At 36.5% G+C, this 13,972-nt stretch overlaps 2 protein-coding genes across 3 annotated transcripts in view; one reads left to right on the top strand and one right to left on the bottom strand.

Annotated features, from left to right (window-relative positions):
• LOC110373290 (ubiquitin-like protein 3) overlaps positions 1-13,972 on the bottom strand; it is a 149,094-nt gene that overhangs the window by 21,688 nt on the left and 113,434 nt on the right. The gene's annotated exons all lie outside the window — the stretch shown is intronic.
• LOC110373289 (glutathione S-transferase 1) lies at positions 10,239-11,921 on the top strand. The gene is made up of 5 exons (XM_021330524.3): positions 10,239-10,400; positions 10,537-10,595; positions 10,803-10,944; positions 11,266-11,459; positions 11,718-11,921. The coding sequence occupies exons 1-5, from the start codon at positions 10,257-10,259 to the stop codon at positions 11,833-11,835; spliced, it is 657 nt and encodes a 218-aa protein (XP_021186199.3). The 5' UTR covers positions 10,239-10,256; the 3' UTR covers positions 11,836-11,921.

The following is a 13,972-nucleotide window of genomic DNA, read 5'->3' as shown; positions in this document are numbered from 1 at the left end:
AAAAGGCGAATCGAAAACTCCGTTTTTAGCGATGCGGAACATCTCTTTTCATTCTGAACAGGTTTGCGCACGACTTTGATTTATTGATTGGCAATTCATCAGGGATGTTCCTAAAAGAAGAGCTTAAAAAAATAGGTCGACTAGGGTCGTCCGGACCTAAAACTGATTGATGTCAATGATGTATGTCGTTATAGGCTATAGACTTGCCTTTCTGAAATAACTTGGTGGTACGAACTTAATAAGCCAAATCTTTGTAGACTCTTGGGATCTTGGTCGTGGATCTTTTTATCATCGCATATTCTACAGCTATCAATATAATGATCCGCCTAATTTTAATTGAAGGCCTATTTAGAACGTCCTAAGGCACACCCAATAAATACTGGTAAAATTACATAGACCTTACAAAGAAAGCTCCTTGGACGATCGAAGGGTTTAAGAATATCTTCTTAATCAACCTACATAATAATGTCGTCTAATAAGCTACCTTATACCATGTTACAATCACCATCAGATCCATATCCTACAGGCATACCGTTACAGGACCCCATGACCGTACCCACTTCCCATTAAGAAGGGTAAATAGGGTAAATAATACCGCTAGTAGGGTACAATGGATTAATATGTTAATTAATCTCATAATGAGAGCCCAGACGGATTTGATTACTTACATGTATGGGAGTATCTAATACCCGTCACGCTTGCATTTGGGGGGTTGGATAAAGATGTAAAGTGCTACGGAAACATATTTAATACCCCTTGGATTTGGAAACAGGTGGTAGAGGCGATCTTACCGCACGACCTCAGAAACTGGATAACTACATTGTTTTCTCATATATTAAATTCGTTAGATTTGTTAACTAAACTGTTTTATGTACTAAAGAACATTTTAAACTATATTTTTTGTTGTTTTTCAGCCTAACATTTCAATATGGATATTGAAATGCTAAAGCTACCTCGCAGAGTCAATTTTTTTCTGTGTATTTGCTGAAGTGTACCTGAAACAAACAAAACAGATTATAAATACCGTGGAAATGTTTTTAAAACTTTCTTTCTATTTGCATGCAACTCAATTTATCGTTTACAAAGCAATTAAAATTCTAGGGCGCAGCTGCAGAAAATAAGTTTTCATGTTCATAATTACAAAACTTTTTAATGCATAACTTAATGTAATTTTCACATTGTTTTGAACAAGTTATGGTGTAATGTGTATTATCTTGTTTGGGTAACGTACATTTAAACGATTTTCTATAATGTTTCGAAATACTTAATTAAGTTGCTGAATTCAGTCTACATTGTACAACAAATGTAAGCTCTTCATGGTCCCACTGCCCTAGAATTTTTATCTAGAAAGCAATAAAACTGTTGTGTCATGAAACAATGCACAGCGGACAGTTCCTGTTGCTTCTCTAAACTCCAAATTCAGTATTTTTAGATAGGACTACGTGAGTCCTTTCTATTGCATTACGACTTATGATACACACCTAGATGTTAAAGAACTTTTTAATCTACACATAAGTGTAGATTAATACTACGAAATCGAGCCTCAAGTTTACCAGAAATATTTAACCCTTTTCTAACACTACTGCTTGATACAGATTGCCTATATTAGGCCTACAACTCTCTGTGGACACTACCAAGAACGTGTATAATTACAACTCGCGTGAATTTAGTAGTAAAACTATTTATAGGCCTAGAATATAGTAAAGTGCAATATCTAACGACCCTGGCTTTGTGCCAATGCTAGTTTAATTACGCCCAGAGACAATAAATCGTACGTACACTATAACGCGATGCGAATTTATCAACTCGCAGTCACGAACTGACCGAAAGAGGAAAAATTTGGAAGTAATGTGGAATACTAATGAAGTAATAAAAAATATTAAGGTCTTTAGGCTGCACAAAATCTATATTTTTTATAGCTTTCCTTCCATATTTTACACTAGCTTTGCGCGTTCCAGAAACCAGCGTCCCGAGAAAACTGCTTCCTGTAGCCGGATGGCGACAAAAACTAACCTATGTACTTCTCCCGGGTCTGAGCTATATCTATATCCCCTCTAATTTCCAGCCTTAACGGTTCAGCCATTCTTGAGTTATAAAATGTGTAACTAACACGACTTTCTTTTATATAAATATACAGATTTATTTGGTTATGTAAAAATTCCTTGTACTTTGTAGAAATTAAAACAATCTTCCAAGAACCATCTTTGAATCATGAAACAAGTTTGACCTTTCCCAACTTCTGATACGAATACAAATAAGCTTTATCCAGTATCCAGTTCAGCAGAAAACTATGCAACAATCTTCAGAGCCAGACTGACCTAATTTGTGGGGCATATTTCCAGTGGTAATTAAATATAGCTCAGTCGCAATGCCGACTAGACGGCTATTTGTTTGTGGCTCGCTAATTGCTTCGCCACTAGAATGAGGAAGTACTAACTGTTTGCATAATTCATTTCCCTTTGTGGTGTTTAGTAGTGCATCATCTGTCAGGTCTTTGTCAAAGTTAAAGATCAAAGGGGATTTTGGAAAACTATCATAGCTATTTTCTATATGACGCATCTCAAAGTCGTAAGCTTTTTGGGATGGCAATTCGCTAAGTGCAATTTGTGTAATCACATAAAAGGGTGGTAATAAGAAGACAAACCAAAAGAAGACAAAAAAAATGATAAAGAAAAACGTCCGAACCAACAACGGCAAACAGAATTCGGAACTCACATACATAATTAGAGATCATGCTATTATGTATGATTTATAATCAAGAATGAAGATGAGATCCTATCTATGGTGGCCAGCATAATTGCCAATCTATTTGGAACAACATTGGCGACTGTCTATGGCTTCATCTCCTCTTATCATCTCATTTCACGTGCTACGAGAAGCTCGCAGTCTAACGCAGTAACATTATCCAAATATTGAATCCCCTTAACAATTACTGTGCCAAAAACGCATCCTCGTCTTACGCGTGTTTAAGGAAGATTAAAACAAATCTGCTTTCCGTTCTACCCCATCCCCTACCGCAGAGGGTTGTGACGTCACATGGCGTTGGTCGTCAGCGTTCTGCCCGCGGCAAGTGGGCCAAGGATTCCTCTAATTATCACTGTAGACGTAATTACACGGCTTCCGTGAGGCTACACATTTTAGGCAAAAAACTGCAGACACTGCACCAGATACTAAAAATACGTGTGAGAAGTGTTTTGAAGATTTTATAAGAGTCCAGAATATTTCAAATTAGACTAAAGCTGAAGAAAACAAGTATTACAGAATGAGGGGTTTTGTTAGCGTGTCCAAAACAATTCCCTTTCAAGATCCAAGGATATAACGATCTATCGTGACGTCGGCAGTCAGTAACTAAGTAGCCGTTAAATATTGTCGGTCGGCCGGTAACGACTTACCATTCTATTTACGACTGCACGTAATAACGTTACTACTTAACCTAATTCTCTTCACGCATCTACGTGATGGATTCAATGTTGTAATTGTAACTAAAACGTTACTGTAATCGATGAGCCGTTGAAAAACTGAGACATGAGATCAAAAACTCGATGTCTGACTCAATGTGTTCATAGTCTTTTTATACTCGTGGTTTTAGTCACTAATGATATTAGTCACATATGTTAATGTATGCAATCGATTTACATTCACTTACGCTTTCTTTAATCTCAGCGTGTAAATTACAATAAGCGTGTAAATTGCAACTCTGTAAGTATTTACTGGTCACGCTTTTCGCTAGGAATTAGAGAATTCTCTTATCAAAAAAAAAAATATAATAATTGATAGGGTGTAATATAAGGCTCTTCAGCGTTATGACGACTATTACTAAGATTAAATTATTATTCAAGAAACGTGATAACTGTTTATTCTACGTCATATTTCAGTTCTCAAACCCCATAAACGAGCTGTCTATGCAAGTAGGATTGTCTGACGTTGATTACAATTGCGCTGAAAGTAGGACGAAAGCCGAAAGTCGTTGTTTCGGCTGAAAACTTGCTTCGCTCGAACACTACTAATGAAGCCTAGCATTGTGAAAGTGAGAAACAGAAAGACAGCTGACTATTTTGGAAAGTTTCAACAACTTTCAAAATATTCGGATATAAATAAGTTTGCAATGTTTCGGGTGAATGCACTATGTTCATTCATTTCTCAAATACTTGATATTATGTATCACGCAACATCTAGCCAATGTAAACAATTTTCATGAGACACTTTCATGTTTATTTATATAAACATACGTAGGTGTTAGCGTAAACATTTATAAGCGATGTTGCTTACCTCAGATCCCTGAGTATTTATTATTAAACATCATACTGCTACCTATGGGAATACCTTGGTAATGAAGACATTATAATATATCATAGACACAACGATACTTTAGGTACCCATAATATCGCCATATTGGAGTCAAATATTTTATAGCCAGAGGTGAGAAACAAGAGTGTGTTATGTATGAACGAATAGGGAAGGAGAGTAAGAGGTAGACCACGACAAAGAAAGATATGGATGACAAAAATAAGAAGAGAATGATAGCAAATTAACTGGGAACGAAGCTAGAAAAAGAAGTGGATATTAAAATTAGATTATGTGAGAGGTTGTCAGTATCCAATCGGCCTTGAGGAGACGTGTTCAAGAGACTACAGTGAAGCCAACACTTCACACAGCATCGCTATTTTATAATCCAGTCTAAGAGCAGAGGAAACGGCGACTTTTTGCAAATATTATAAAGATCTCTTCTATCGAAAACACTCCACAACTGCTTATTTGAATAAGCATTTATACAAACAGCATATTCAGAATAACCTACAATAATTAATGAGCAATTATCTCCGATCCATTGGGTTTGGCAAACGTTGTTTCACTTAAATAAGCATTTACTTTTCATGTTTACTTTTAATTTGAGCATAACCATGCTGTATATAAATATTATGTCCTCCTATGTACATAGCGACAAAATCACCATACTTTGTTTGCTTATGATGCTTCTCAAGGTCCAAAAGAGCGTTGCCAGTATTTTTTGAAACTGCATTCCGCTTTTCGCTCTCACCTCGGCCCGCATTAGACTAGCGGGCGGTAGCTCCTAGTTTTATTGGTGCACCTCGTTTGAAATATGGTAAGAAATGGTCGGGAAACGTGACCGGAGTTCGCATTTCCAGTATAATGGCGTTGGAACCAACTCCCTGTGCACACTCCAGTGTTCTTTAATCTTATTTGCAAGCCATTTTCACACTGTACGTGGATTTAAGGGGAATAGCGGGAAGGTTATTGGATGGAAGATGGAACGTTAAACTATCGTGACGTGTCATTTGTAAGAGTTAGTTATTAAGTATTTGCAGAGTTTAAATTCTCCTTTATGCTGTAATAAATTTTGTTTAGTACCAATTTGCGTTACAGTGCTAATAAGTATTATAAGTACTAGATGACACGGTTCTGTTTAGTTTGCCAATTATATTGGTTTCGTGAAAGTCGAGAATTGTGTCAGTATCACAGTAATATTGACCGCAGGCTATTTGAAGAAGCGATATCAGTGCTAATTAACTATTTACGCGAATTTCGTTTTAGCACCTGAAGTGTTAACTGTTTCTATATTTATCTAAGCGGGGATTGGGTCAGACAAGTTATATTTATTTATACAGCATGGAAGACTTACAGCAAGATAAAACACATTGTAATTTTGAATGGTAATCGGATAGCCAATAACAAGTCCTCACGTTTAACACTAGACTATAAAAATAACCATGAACTACAAATTTGAAAAAATAAGAATACTAAATTACTAAGCTAAGCTAAGTTAAGGTTTCTACCAAAATCTTACTGTCCCAGAAAACGTTATCTGCATTAGATTTTCTCAGAAGGCAAACCAAATATGTTTATACATACAAAAAAAAAGTGTGGTGAATCTGCACCAACTTAAAATTCGATCAGCCAACCCAAAACCTTCCTATAGTTAATCCGTAAAAAATCTCAAACGACCAGCAAAAAGCCGAGAGACCCAAGTCACGAAGTGTGAATTTCGAATGCGCACGAAAAGGTTAAGTTCCGTGGGAAAGAAAAAAGACTATTTCCGGTCGGCTGGGTCACGGAAACAAGATATCCGGGGATGGGATGGCCAGGAAATAGTCTATGGCAGCCTAATGAGAGGTGGAGGATGAAGAGAACCCTCAAAGTTGCGTATGGAGCGCTTACATAGCTTAGGGGACTTTGTTCAACTATTGACTTTCCGCAGATAGTAATTATTTAGAAGACTTGCGGATTAATTACATAGATGTTTTCTTAAATGTTCTTTAAAACGGAATATATATAGCGTCGCACGTTCTTAAATTCCTCGCATTCTGTTCGCGTTAAATGCACGCCAAGCCTGACTGCGATTTGTTTGCGAATGATCGGAACTTCGAAGACCGAAGACGATTCTGTATGTCTTGAGCATTGTGAGATAAACGTGTGAATGTCTTTAAAAACTTTACATCATAAAATAACAGAGAGCAGCAAAATTCTGCTAAATAATTGACTTCGCCGCTATTTTCTGAGCAACATTCGCTACTCACAATAACAACTGGTATTCCGAACCAAAATTCCAGACTACCGAAAAGTTTCGTAGTACCCGACCTGAACTTTTTCGTATCTGAAATCCTAATCATGATCAAAGTGAACCCAGGTTTTGGTGGAAACCTAAACACGGGAATTGGCAAGAAGTTTTGTTTCGTGAATATTTAAGTACGCCTTTCACCAGGCCTGCATGATTGATACGTAGCCCGCAGCCCGGCGATATATTTATTGAATTTGTCGGAAAGTCACCGCGACGGGTTACCTGCGGCGATGTGTGGGTTAGATTTAGGGCTGCCTAACTTTTAGGATATCGGAAAAAGTTCATGAAACGGGTCAGGTATAGGTAAGGGTAAATGGCATTTCTATTAACGGAAAAATTTCATTTAGACCAAATGATAAAATAAAATACTCAAAGTAGAATTTAATGTAATTGATATTTACATAATTACAACTACGTACTCCAATTCCATAGATATGATAGTTGCAATCTGCAATAATTTTGAAGACTTAAATATCTCAACCACTAACTACATTTACATTGGTCGAAACGACCACGCCGATAGCTTTTTCTAAATGGTGCTCCCATTTGTACCCTAACAAACCGCATGGTAGGTACTATAATAGTACCTTTTACAGCATTGTTATAGCGGTTTAAAGTGGTTTAATGGTGGTACTTATTGCCGTAATATCAATACCAAGAGTGCGGTTTTCGAATCAAAATCTAATGATCATTATAACACTGCTAGCATTCTTGGACATTCTGTGACCGTCTTACGTGTAGTGTACATCTATGAGTGTAAAGGATACTGAAGTGCAAAACAAAAATACATATTTATCAACAAGAGGCGAACATCAGCATAGCTGTTCATATTCTTATTCTCACATCTCCAGAGTGGTAAAGTTTCCACGGTATAAATTACACTAAAGCTAAAATAATATCGTCTTAAGACGGGCAACCCTGCTTTGTTATAAGAGATGACGTGGCGGGATAGCCGCCCGATGATGGATAGGTCCGCGAAACGTATCTCGGGGTAATTTGTGCCACCCGACGTCTCCGTGTCGACGCCTTCCGGCCGCTCGCGTTCGACGGGTTAAGGAATGCGGGATTTTATTTAATTTAATTCGCAAGAGCCTTGAGCAGTAAAAGGGTTAAGAATGAGGATGCATTTCGAAGGTTGGCATTTAAATCCGTCCGATGTTATTTTAAGTTCATTTTGTTGAAGTGTTACAGAGTGTGCAAAGATTTTACTACTCTTTTGACATTAAAACTGGGCAAATGCAAATCATACAAATGAGCTTTCAATGTGTTATAGCCATGTAAAAATAATCTGTACATACATAAAAGCAGTACATAATTAACGTAACAGCTCCACTCAAGCGAACTGCACGTGGGGTTAGCGTATCCACAATATAACCCGTTCAATGCTGAGCTCCAGTGGCCTAGTTGGCGCGAGGTGGCCCCTCGAGTTGTGACGTCACCGGCCCCGTGCACTTGCACTAATGGCCCAGCCGGGGCCCGGGGCCCGCTACATATGTCGGCCTCTAGTGTTCGTGTAACACTAAAGCATTTTTAGATGAGAATTGGATTTAGTGTTTTCTGCAGACATTTTAGATTTTTAAACTTTATTACGTAGCATCTGTTCTAAAGTTTGGACTTCTTTGGGAATTGTTTTGCTTCGTGAAATGTTTGAATATTATCTGCAAAATATGAGCAGCTATAGGACTTCTTCTTTGGACTAGTTCTCAATTTCGGACGATTTTGTTTTCGGAAGCATGACAAATTAATTTTGTACCTGTTTCTGCGACACACAAAACACTCACAAACAAATGTTCAGTGACATGATAGAAATACGACGTTCAAGCGTAATAATTTTGTGCGATCCTTTTATGGAAACAATATTATGTTTCTCATTCTTTCATTTTAATAAAAGCTTACAAAGGGGGAATAAGGAAAATCATGATTTGATTGAAAGCAATCAGAGCATAACCTCCCGTGATGTCATGAGTGCTTCAAGTGTTAACTCCGAGTGTACTTTTGAAATATTCCGCAAATCAAAAGACAGGAATTTAATTAATTTATTTTGAAATACGTGCCAGCTTGAAAGGATATTCGGAACTGAAATATAAACAGGATAAGGAAAGGAGTTTATACAAATACTAGGATCCCACCCAACAACACACTTTGTATTTATAAACATATAAGTACCTAAACCCTAAACCTTCCTTATGAACCATTCAAGTCAGATGACTTTCTATTTTTAACTGAGTACGCGACTTCAGAAACACGAAGAAGTTCTCTATTCGCATATGGCAAATTTTGTACCAATAACTAGGGAGTCTCTTGAACCGATTGAGACTATCCTTTTTTTCTCAGCATCCTCGTCATCAGGTCAGAATACTAAAGAAATCAGCAACTCTCGAAAGTTGTAGGCATGCATTTGATAAAAAATTTCAGCAATGACAGGTCCATTTTAATTAGGGAATTACTAAGCAATGTTGCTGTTACGCATACCATTTATCATATCTCTGATTATAATACACCAAATAAATAATAATATTATAACAACAATCATGACAATGCATGCAAATTCCTGATAAAATCAGGATGAATACGCATAAGTTGCAATTCATTAATTCCTAGAATTATTTATCTATACAGCTGGCTTTGCCTCATTGATATAAATATCAACTGATGTAACTCTTAGTATCAATTGTTTTGGGAAATCATGAAATCTAGTAAATAATGTTATCGTAATTGTGGCATTATCAATAGGCATTTAATCAAAATAAATACAGTCAGCAGTAATAAATTAATGTAAAGTCATTTCTTTAATAATTAGTTTGGCACCTCCTTAAAATTAAGCAGTGAGGTCCAAAAAACGTGGGTTCCGACATGCCACCTTTGTGACTAACTATACACCCAGATTCCCTTGAATAGCTGACCAATTTTGATGTTTGGTAAGCAGGAAGATGGATCCTTGGACATTCTAGGTGACCTACTTTTAACCAGGTACGCTGTAATTACATCACATTTGCTGACGAAAGTCCTGTAGACACAGAAAGACCATGATCACCAGCTCGTGTTACATACAATCTTATTTTTCAAGACCCAACAAAACTAGAAATAACAGATGACTTGTTTAGTAATTTATCAGATAACACTTCATTTACATTCCTAATGGGTTAACACATTGTTAAGTATCCAGAACGCCAGCTTAGGATAGATCACGATGACACGATAAAAACAAACCAGATAGACATGATAAAACAATCAGATTAACAGATAATTTTTAACCACGTGTGACTTATTGATCGGGAGCTTCTATAAAAACGTTTGGTTCAACACAATCCTTATCATAAACTAAAAAGTACCAGAAGAAAAGAGCTGTGGCTTCAGAGACACTAGCTTGCCAGGAATTTCCAGTGATAATTTGTGAGGTAAGCATTTTTTTTGCTCGACCAGCTAAATTGCTAATTTCTCACTATTCTGTTTCAATATCATATCAAGCACATTCCTACCTTCAAACCCACACATCGTTTCATTGTGTTCTCTCTGTTTTTGATAATATTTGCACGTGGTACCATCATAGTTTTTTATATTACATCTTAATATGAAATCCCTGAAATCTACTTGCAACACTCGGCAAAAATTATTACAACTAAACTACAAAGACATCTTGGTAACAGCACCATATTTTATTTTTCAGAACTCATTAAACATGGTGTTGACAATTTACAAAATGGACAAAAGTCCACCTGTAAGGGCTGTGTTTATGACCATTGAGGTCTTAAAGATCCCAGATGTGAAGTACGTGGACGTCAACCTTCTGGAAAAGGAAAATCTAACAGAAGATTATTTAAAGGTTAGTAAGATACTTTTATTGCAAGCCTCATGTCTAGGATCTCTACAGGAAGAAATTATAGAGACATTTTTTTTTTAAATTTCAAAGCTAAATTACAAGGCCAAATTCCTAATAAAATAAATAATTTTACTTCTAGATGAATCCTCAGCACACAGTTCCGGTTATGAAAGATGATGACTTCAGTATTTGGGACAGGTGAGAATGTAAAATATTTCATCGTCATCAGTTTGCTTTCATGAAATGGCCAACCTCACCATAGCATAGTTTTTTCATCATATCTGAATACTTTGATTCAATGCTGAAATCACTTCTGCATACTTTAACGTAACTGGGCCAATATTTCTAAATATCAATGTAATGGTAATAAATAGCTACATTTAAAATTATATATTTAATTTTCAGCCACGCCATTGCAGCATACCTGGTTACCAAGTATGGGAAAACCAGTTCTCTTTACCCAACTGATCCAAAAAAAAGAGCGGTCATCGACCAACGTCTCCATTTTGACAGTGGTGTACTGTTTCCGTCTTTGAGTAGACTTATTGTAAGTAAATTAATTTAATTAGTAAAAAAAACCTGCATGATATTAAAAATCATCAAAACGAGGATGGCCGTACAAATCCGTAAAATGCCAATTTTGCATACCAAAGTATAACCCTTCTGCATTTACAATATGAGTATGGGTTTCATTAATTGAGAACTGCATACGCACGAAAAAAAAATACCGGTTTGACAGTACAGTTATAGCCTTTTTATCGTCCCACTGCTGGGCACAGGCCGATCAGGAGAAGGATTGAGCATTTGACAAAAATCATCATTTGTCATTTGTTTGACAAAACTTCATAAATATTCTCCTAAATTCCAGGAACCAGTGTTCTTCAAAGGGGAGAAAGCCTTCAGACCTGATGATGTAGAACAGGTTAAGACGGCCTACGGTTTTGTTGATGCGTTCCTGTCAAAATCTCAGTGGCTGGCAGGCGATAATATGACATTGGCCGATATATGCTGTGTGGCTACCATCAGCACTTTGAATGAAGCTTTCCCTGTAGATGAAAAGGCGTAAGTACATGCGTTTGATATTTAACAACTAGTGTTTATTTCCACTTACTCCTTACTGTTGAGTAATATGTCTCCTATACCTTGCTCTCATTAGGTATCGGTATCTCGATGTGGCTAATATAGAAAACTATCTGGATCTCCCATTCAGCGCTTTTTTGGTTCGCTCTTTGGCTGTCTAATTAGCATAGCATAGAAAATCAAAATTACCGAAATTAAGCAGTTATGTGTAAAGTGTATAAAATGAACTTTTCTTTGTAGATATCCAAAGCTATCTGCTTGGTTCAATCGCCTCAAACAGCAAGAGTTCTATAAGAAACGCAATGAACCTGGTTTGGCGCAAATCCGTGCTATTAGTCAAAAGATGTTAAGTGGTTAAGCTAATGCTTGGCAATATTGTTTTAATACAGGTAATGGATTAAACAGGTTTTTTTTTTTTTTACTTGAATATATGAGGATTTTAAATTGATAAGATTTTTTTATTATGCATCTAACACCCTCGTATCGACAGAACATAGTAAAAAATAAATCAGAGACTTATTATCAGGTTATGAACACGTTGCTAGCTCCACAAAATACAGTTTTGGCAGCTCCTTAAAGGTGTATAGCATCTACTTTATGTCTGGGCTTATTTTATTCGTATTGAAGAGGACATTAAAATAGCATATACGTAATTAAGCTATGATTGCTAACACTGACTAACACATAGGTACATATGTAGTGACTGTTGTGAATTTGAATATCGAAAGTAACATAACGAATTTAATTCTTAAATTGCATATGAATGATAGCGTTATTACTTAATGCATTGAATCATAAATAATACTAAAGAGAAATGAAGAACGTTCAATATAATTACCAATTGCAAAGTATTAAAAAGTGCAAATTTTTGCAGCTGCTTGTGCATATTATGAGTCAAAACTTTTGGATGCATGTGTAATGAGAGTTTCGTTTGCATAACAGTCAAAGCGGAAACATTAATATGGATGCGCTCCCGACAGAGAATGCAACATTAAAGACATTTTAATCAGGGAAATTGCCACTTAACGGTAAGTGACCATTTAATCTCAGAAAGTGATTGGTTCACATCATAAAGTTCACATGAAATTGATAAACGTTTCCAATTGGATAATTTCACAGCTAAACCAAATTGTAGCTAGAGGAACCACATTAGTTTCGGCCCTGATTTTCGGGGACCTTCGGCTATCTAATTAAGGCCACCCAACCATGGTTTCTTCTGCGTAAAAATCGCATTGTCTGTAACGACCTCATTCCACGGACACTTGTAATTGTGAACGGTAGTTTTAATTACTTTTTTGTACGCCTATTACTTAACCAATGAAGTGTTCTGGACCGAATTGGAAGTAAGTGGTTTAAAAGTAAACCGCGAGTACCTGTTACCGTTAAATAGGTACAAAAATAATGAGGTGCTACTTATGTAATGGTTTATAAAGCTCTGTCTAAATCTACCTGCTCGTTTTTCTACGCAGACTTAGCTCTACGATAACTTATTAGTTACAACACCGAAATGTCGAAATTCCTAAACTTCTCCGAACTCGATACAACTTACGATGTTATACGTCCACGTAAAAAAGAAAACACCGAAGTTGGATGCCAAAAAGTGTGGAGCCAAGTCAATATTTTATATAGTACAAAGCCACAAAACTAAGTTACTTGTACTGGCACAGTTTTTGTCAGAACTGAGCCAGCTTCCTTTTCGCATTCATTTTTCTTTAGGAATTCCTCTGTTTTTTCGTTAACACCGAATTGCGAAGGTTTATCACAGTTAGTCCTTTGTTTTTTCAACGTAATTGTGTTAGGAGGATAGATTGTGGTACCTGGAAGTTTTTGATGCTATGTATGTGTAATCTAAGAAGAGTAATACAAATTCTCCAGCACATAAAGAAGGTTGATCCACTCCAACTATTAATTAGTCTAGATCAAAATGCATGCAAATTACAAATGGGATTGCAGAAGAATTTTTCAGGACGGTGCTCATAAGCATCTGTTTTAGTCCAAATGGTAATTTTACCTCTTCAATGTTATTCCAGCTAATAAAACCACATTCATTGGCCGCTTCGGAATCAATATCATTGTAGCTAATTTAAATATTAGTGCGAGAACCAAACACCTGATCGTACCACTTACAGCCTTTTGCAAAGTCCGTCTACTTGCATAAAATCTATGAATATTTTAAACAGCAAATGAGAGCAATTAAACTATCAAAATGAAACTAAATCACCAATCGAATTACTTATTTATTGCAATTCAGTGTGAATTGTACCGTCTATAAAGTTTCTATCGATTTCTAGTTTCAAAATTAATTGCCTGAATCAGTTTATGGCAAAAAGTGTTTTAATTGACCCAACTTTCATTTGTCTAATCTGAGGGCACGGCAGTGCCCCAGCCAAGACTCGAGCAAAGCGGGCACGGCCGTACCATCTTTTCTCGAAGCGTTTCGCGGCAATTTCAGCCCCCTGTATCTTCCATGTGAACAAAGCTAGGAGTTTAGGTTT

Source organism: Helicoverpa armigera, chromosome 19 (genome assembly GCF_030705265.1).
Source record: "Helicoverpa armigera isolate CAAS_96S chromosome 19, ASM3070526v1, whole genome shotgun sequence".
Classification (NCBI taxonomy): Eukaryota; Metazoa; Arthropoda; class Insecta; order Lepidoptera; family Noctuidae; genus Helicoverpa; species Helicoverpa armigera.
This window is presented reverse-complemented; position numbering and strand designations above follow the sequence as displayed.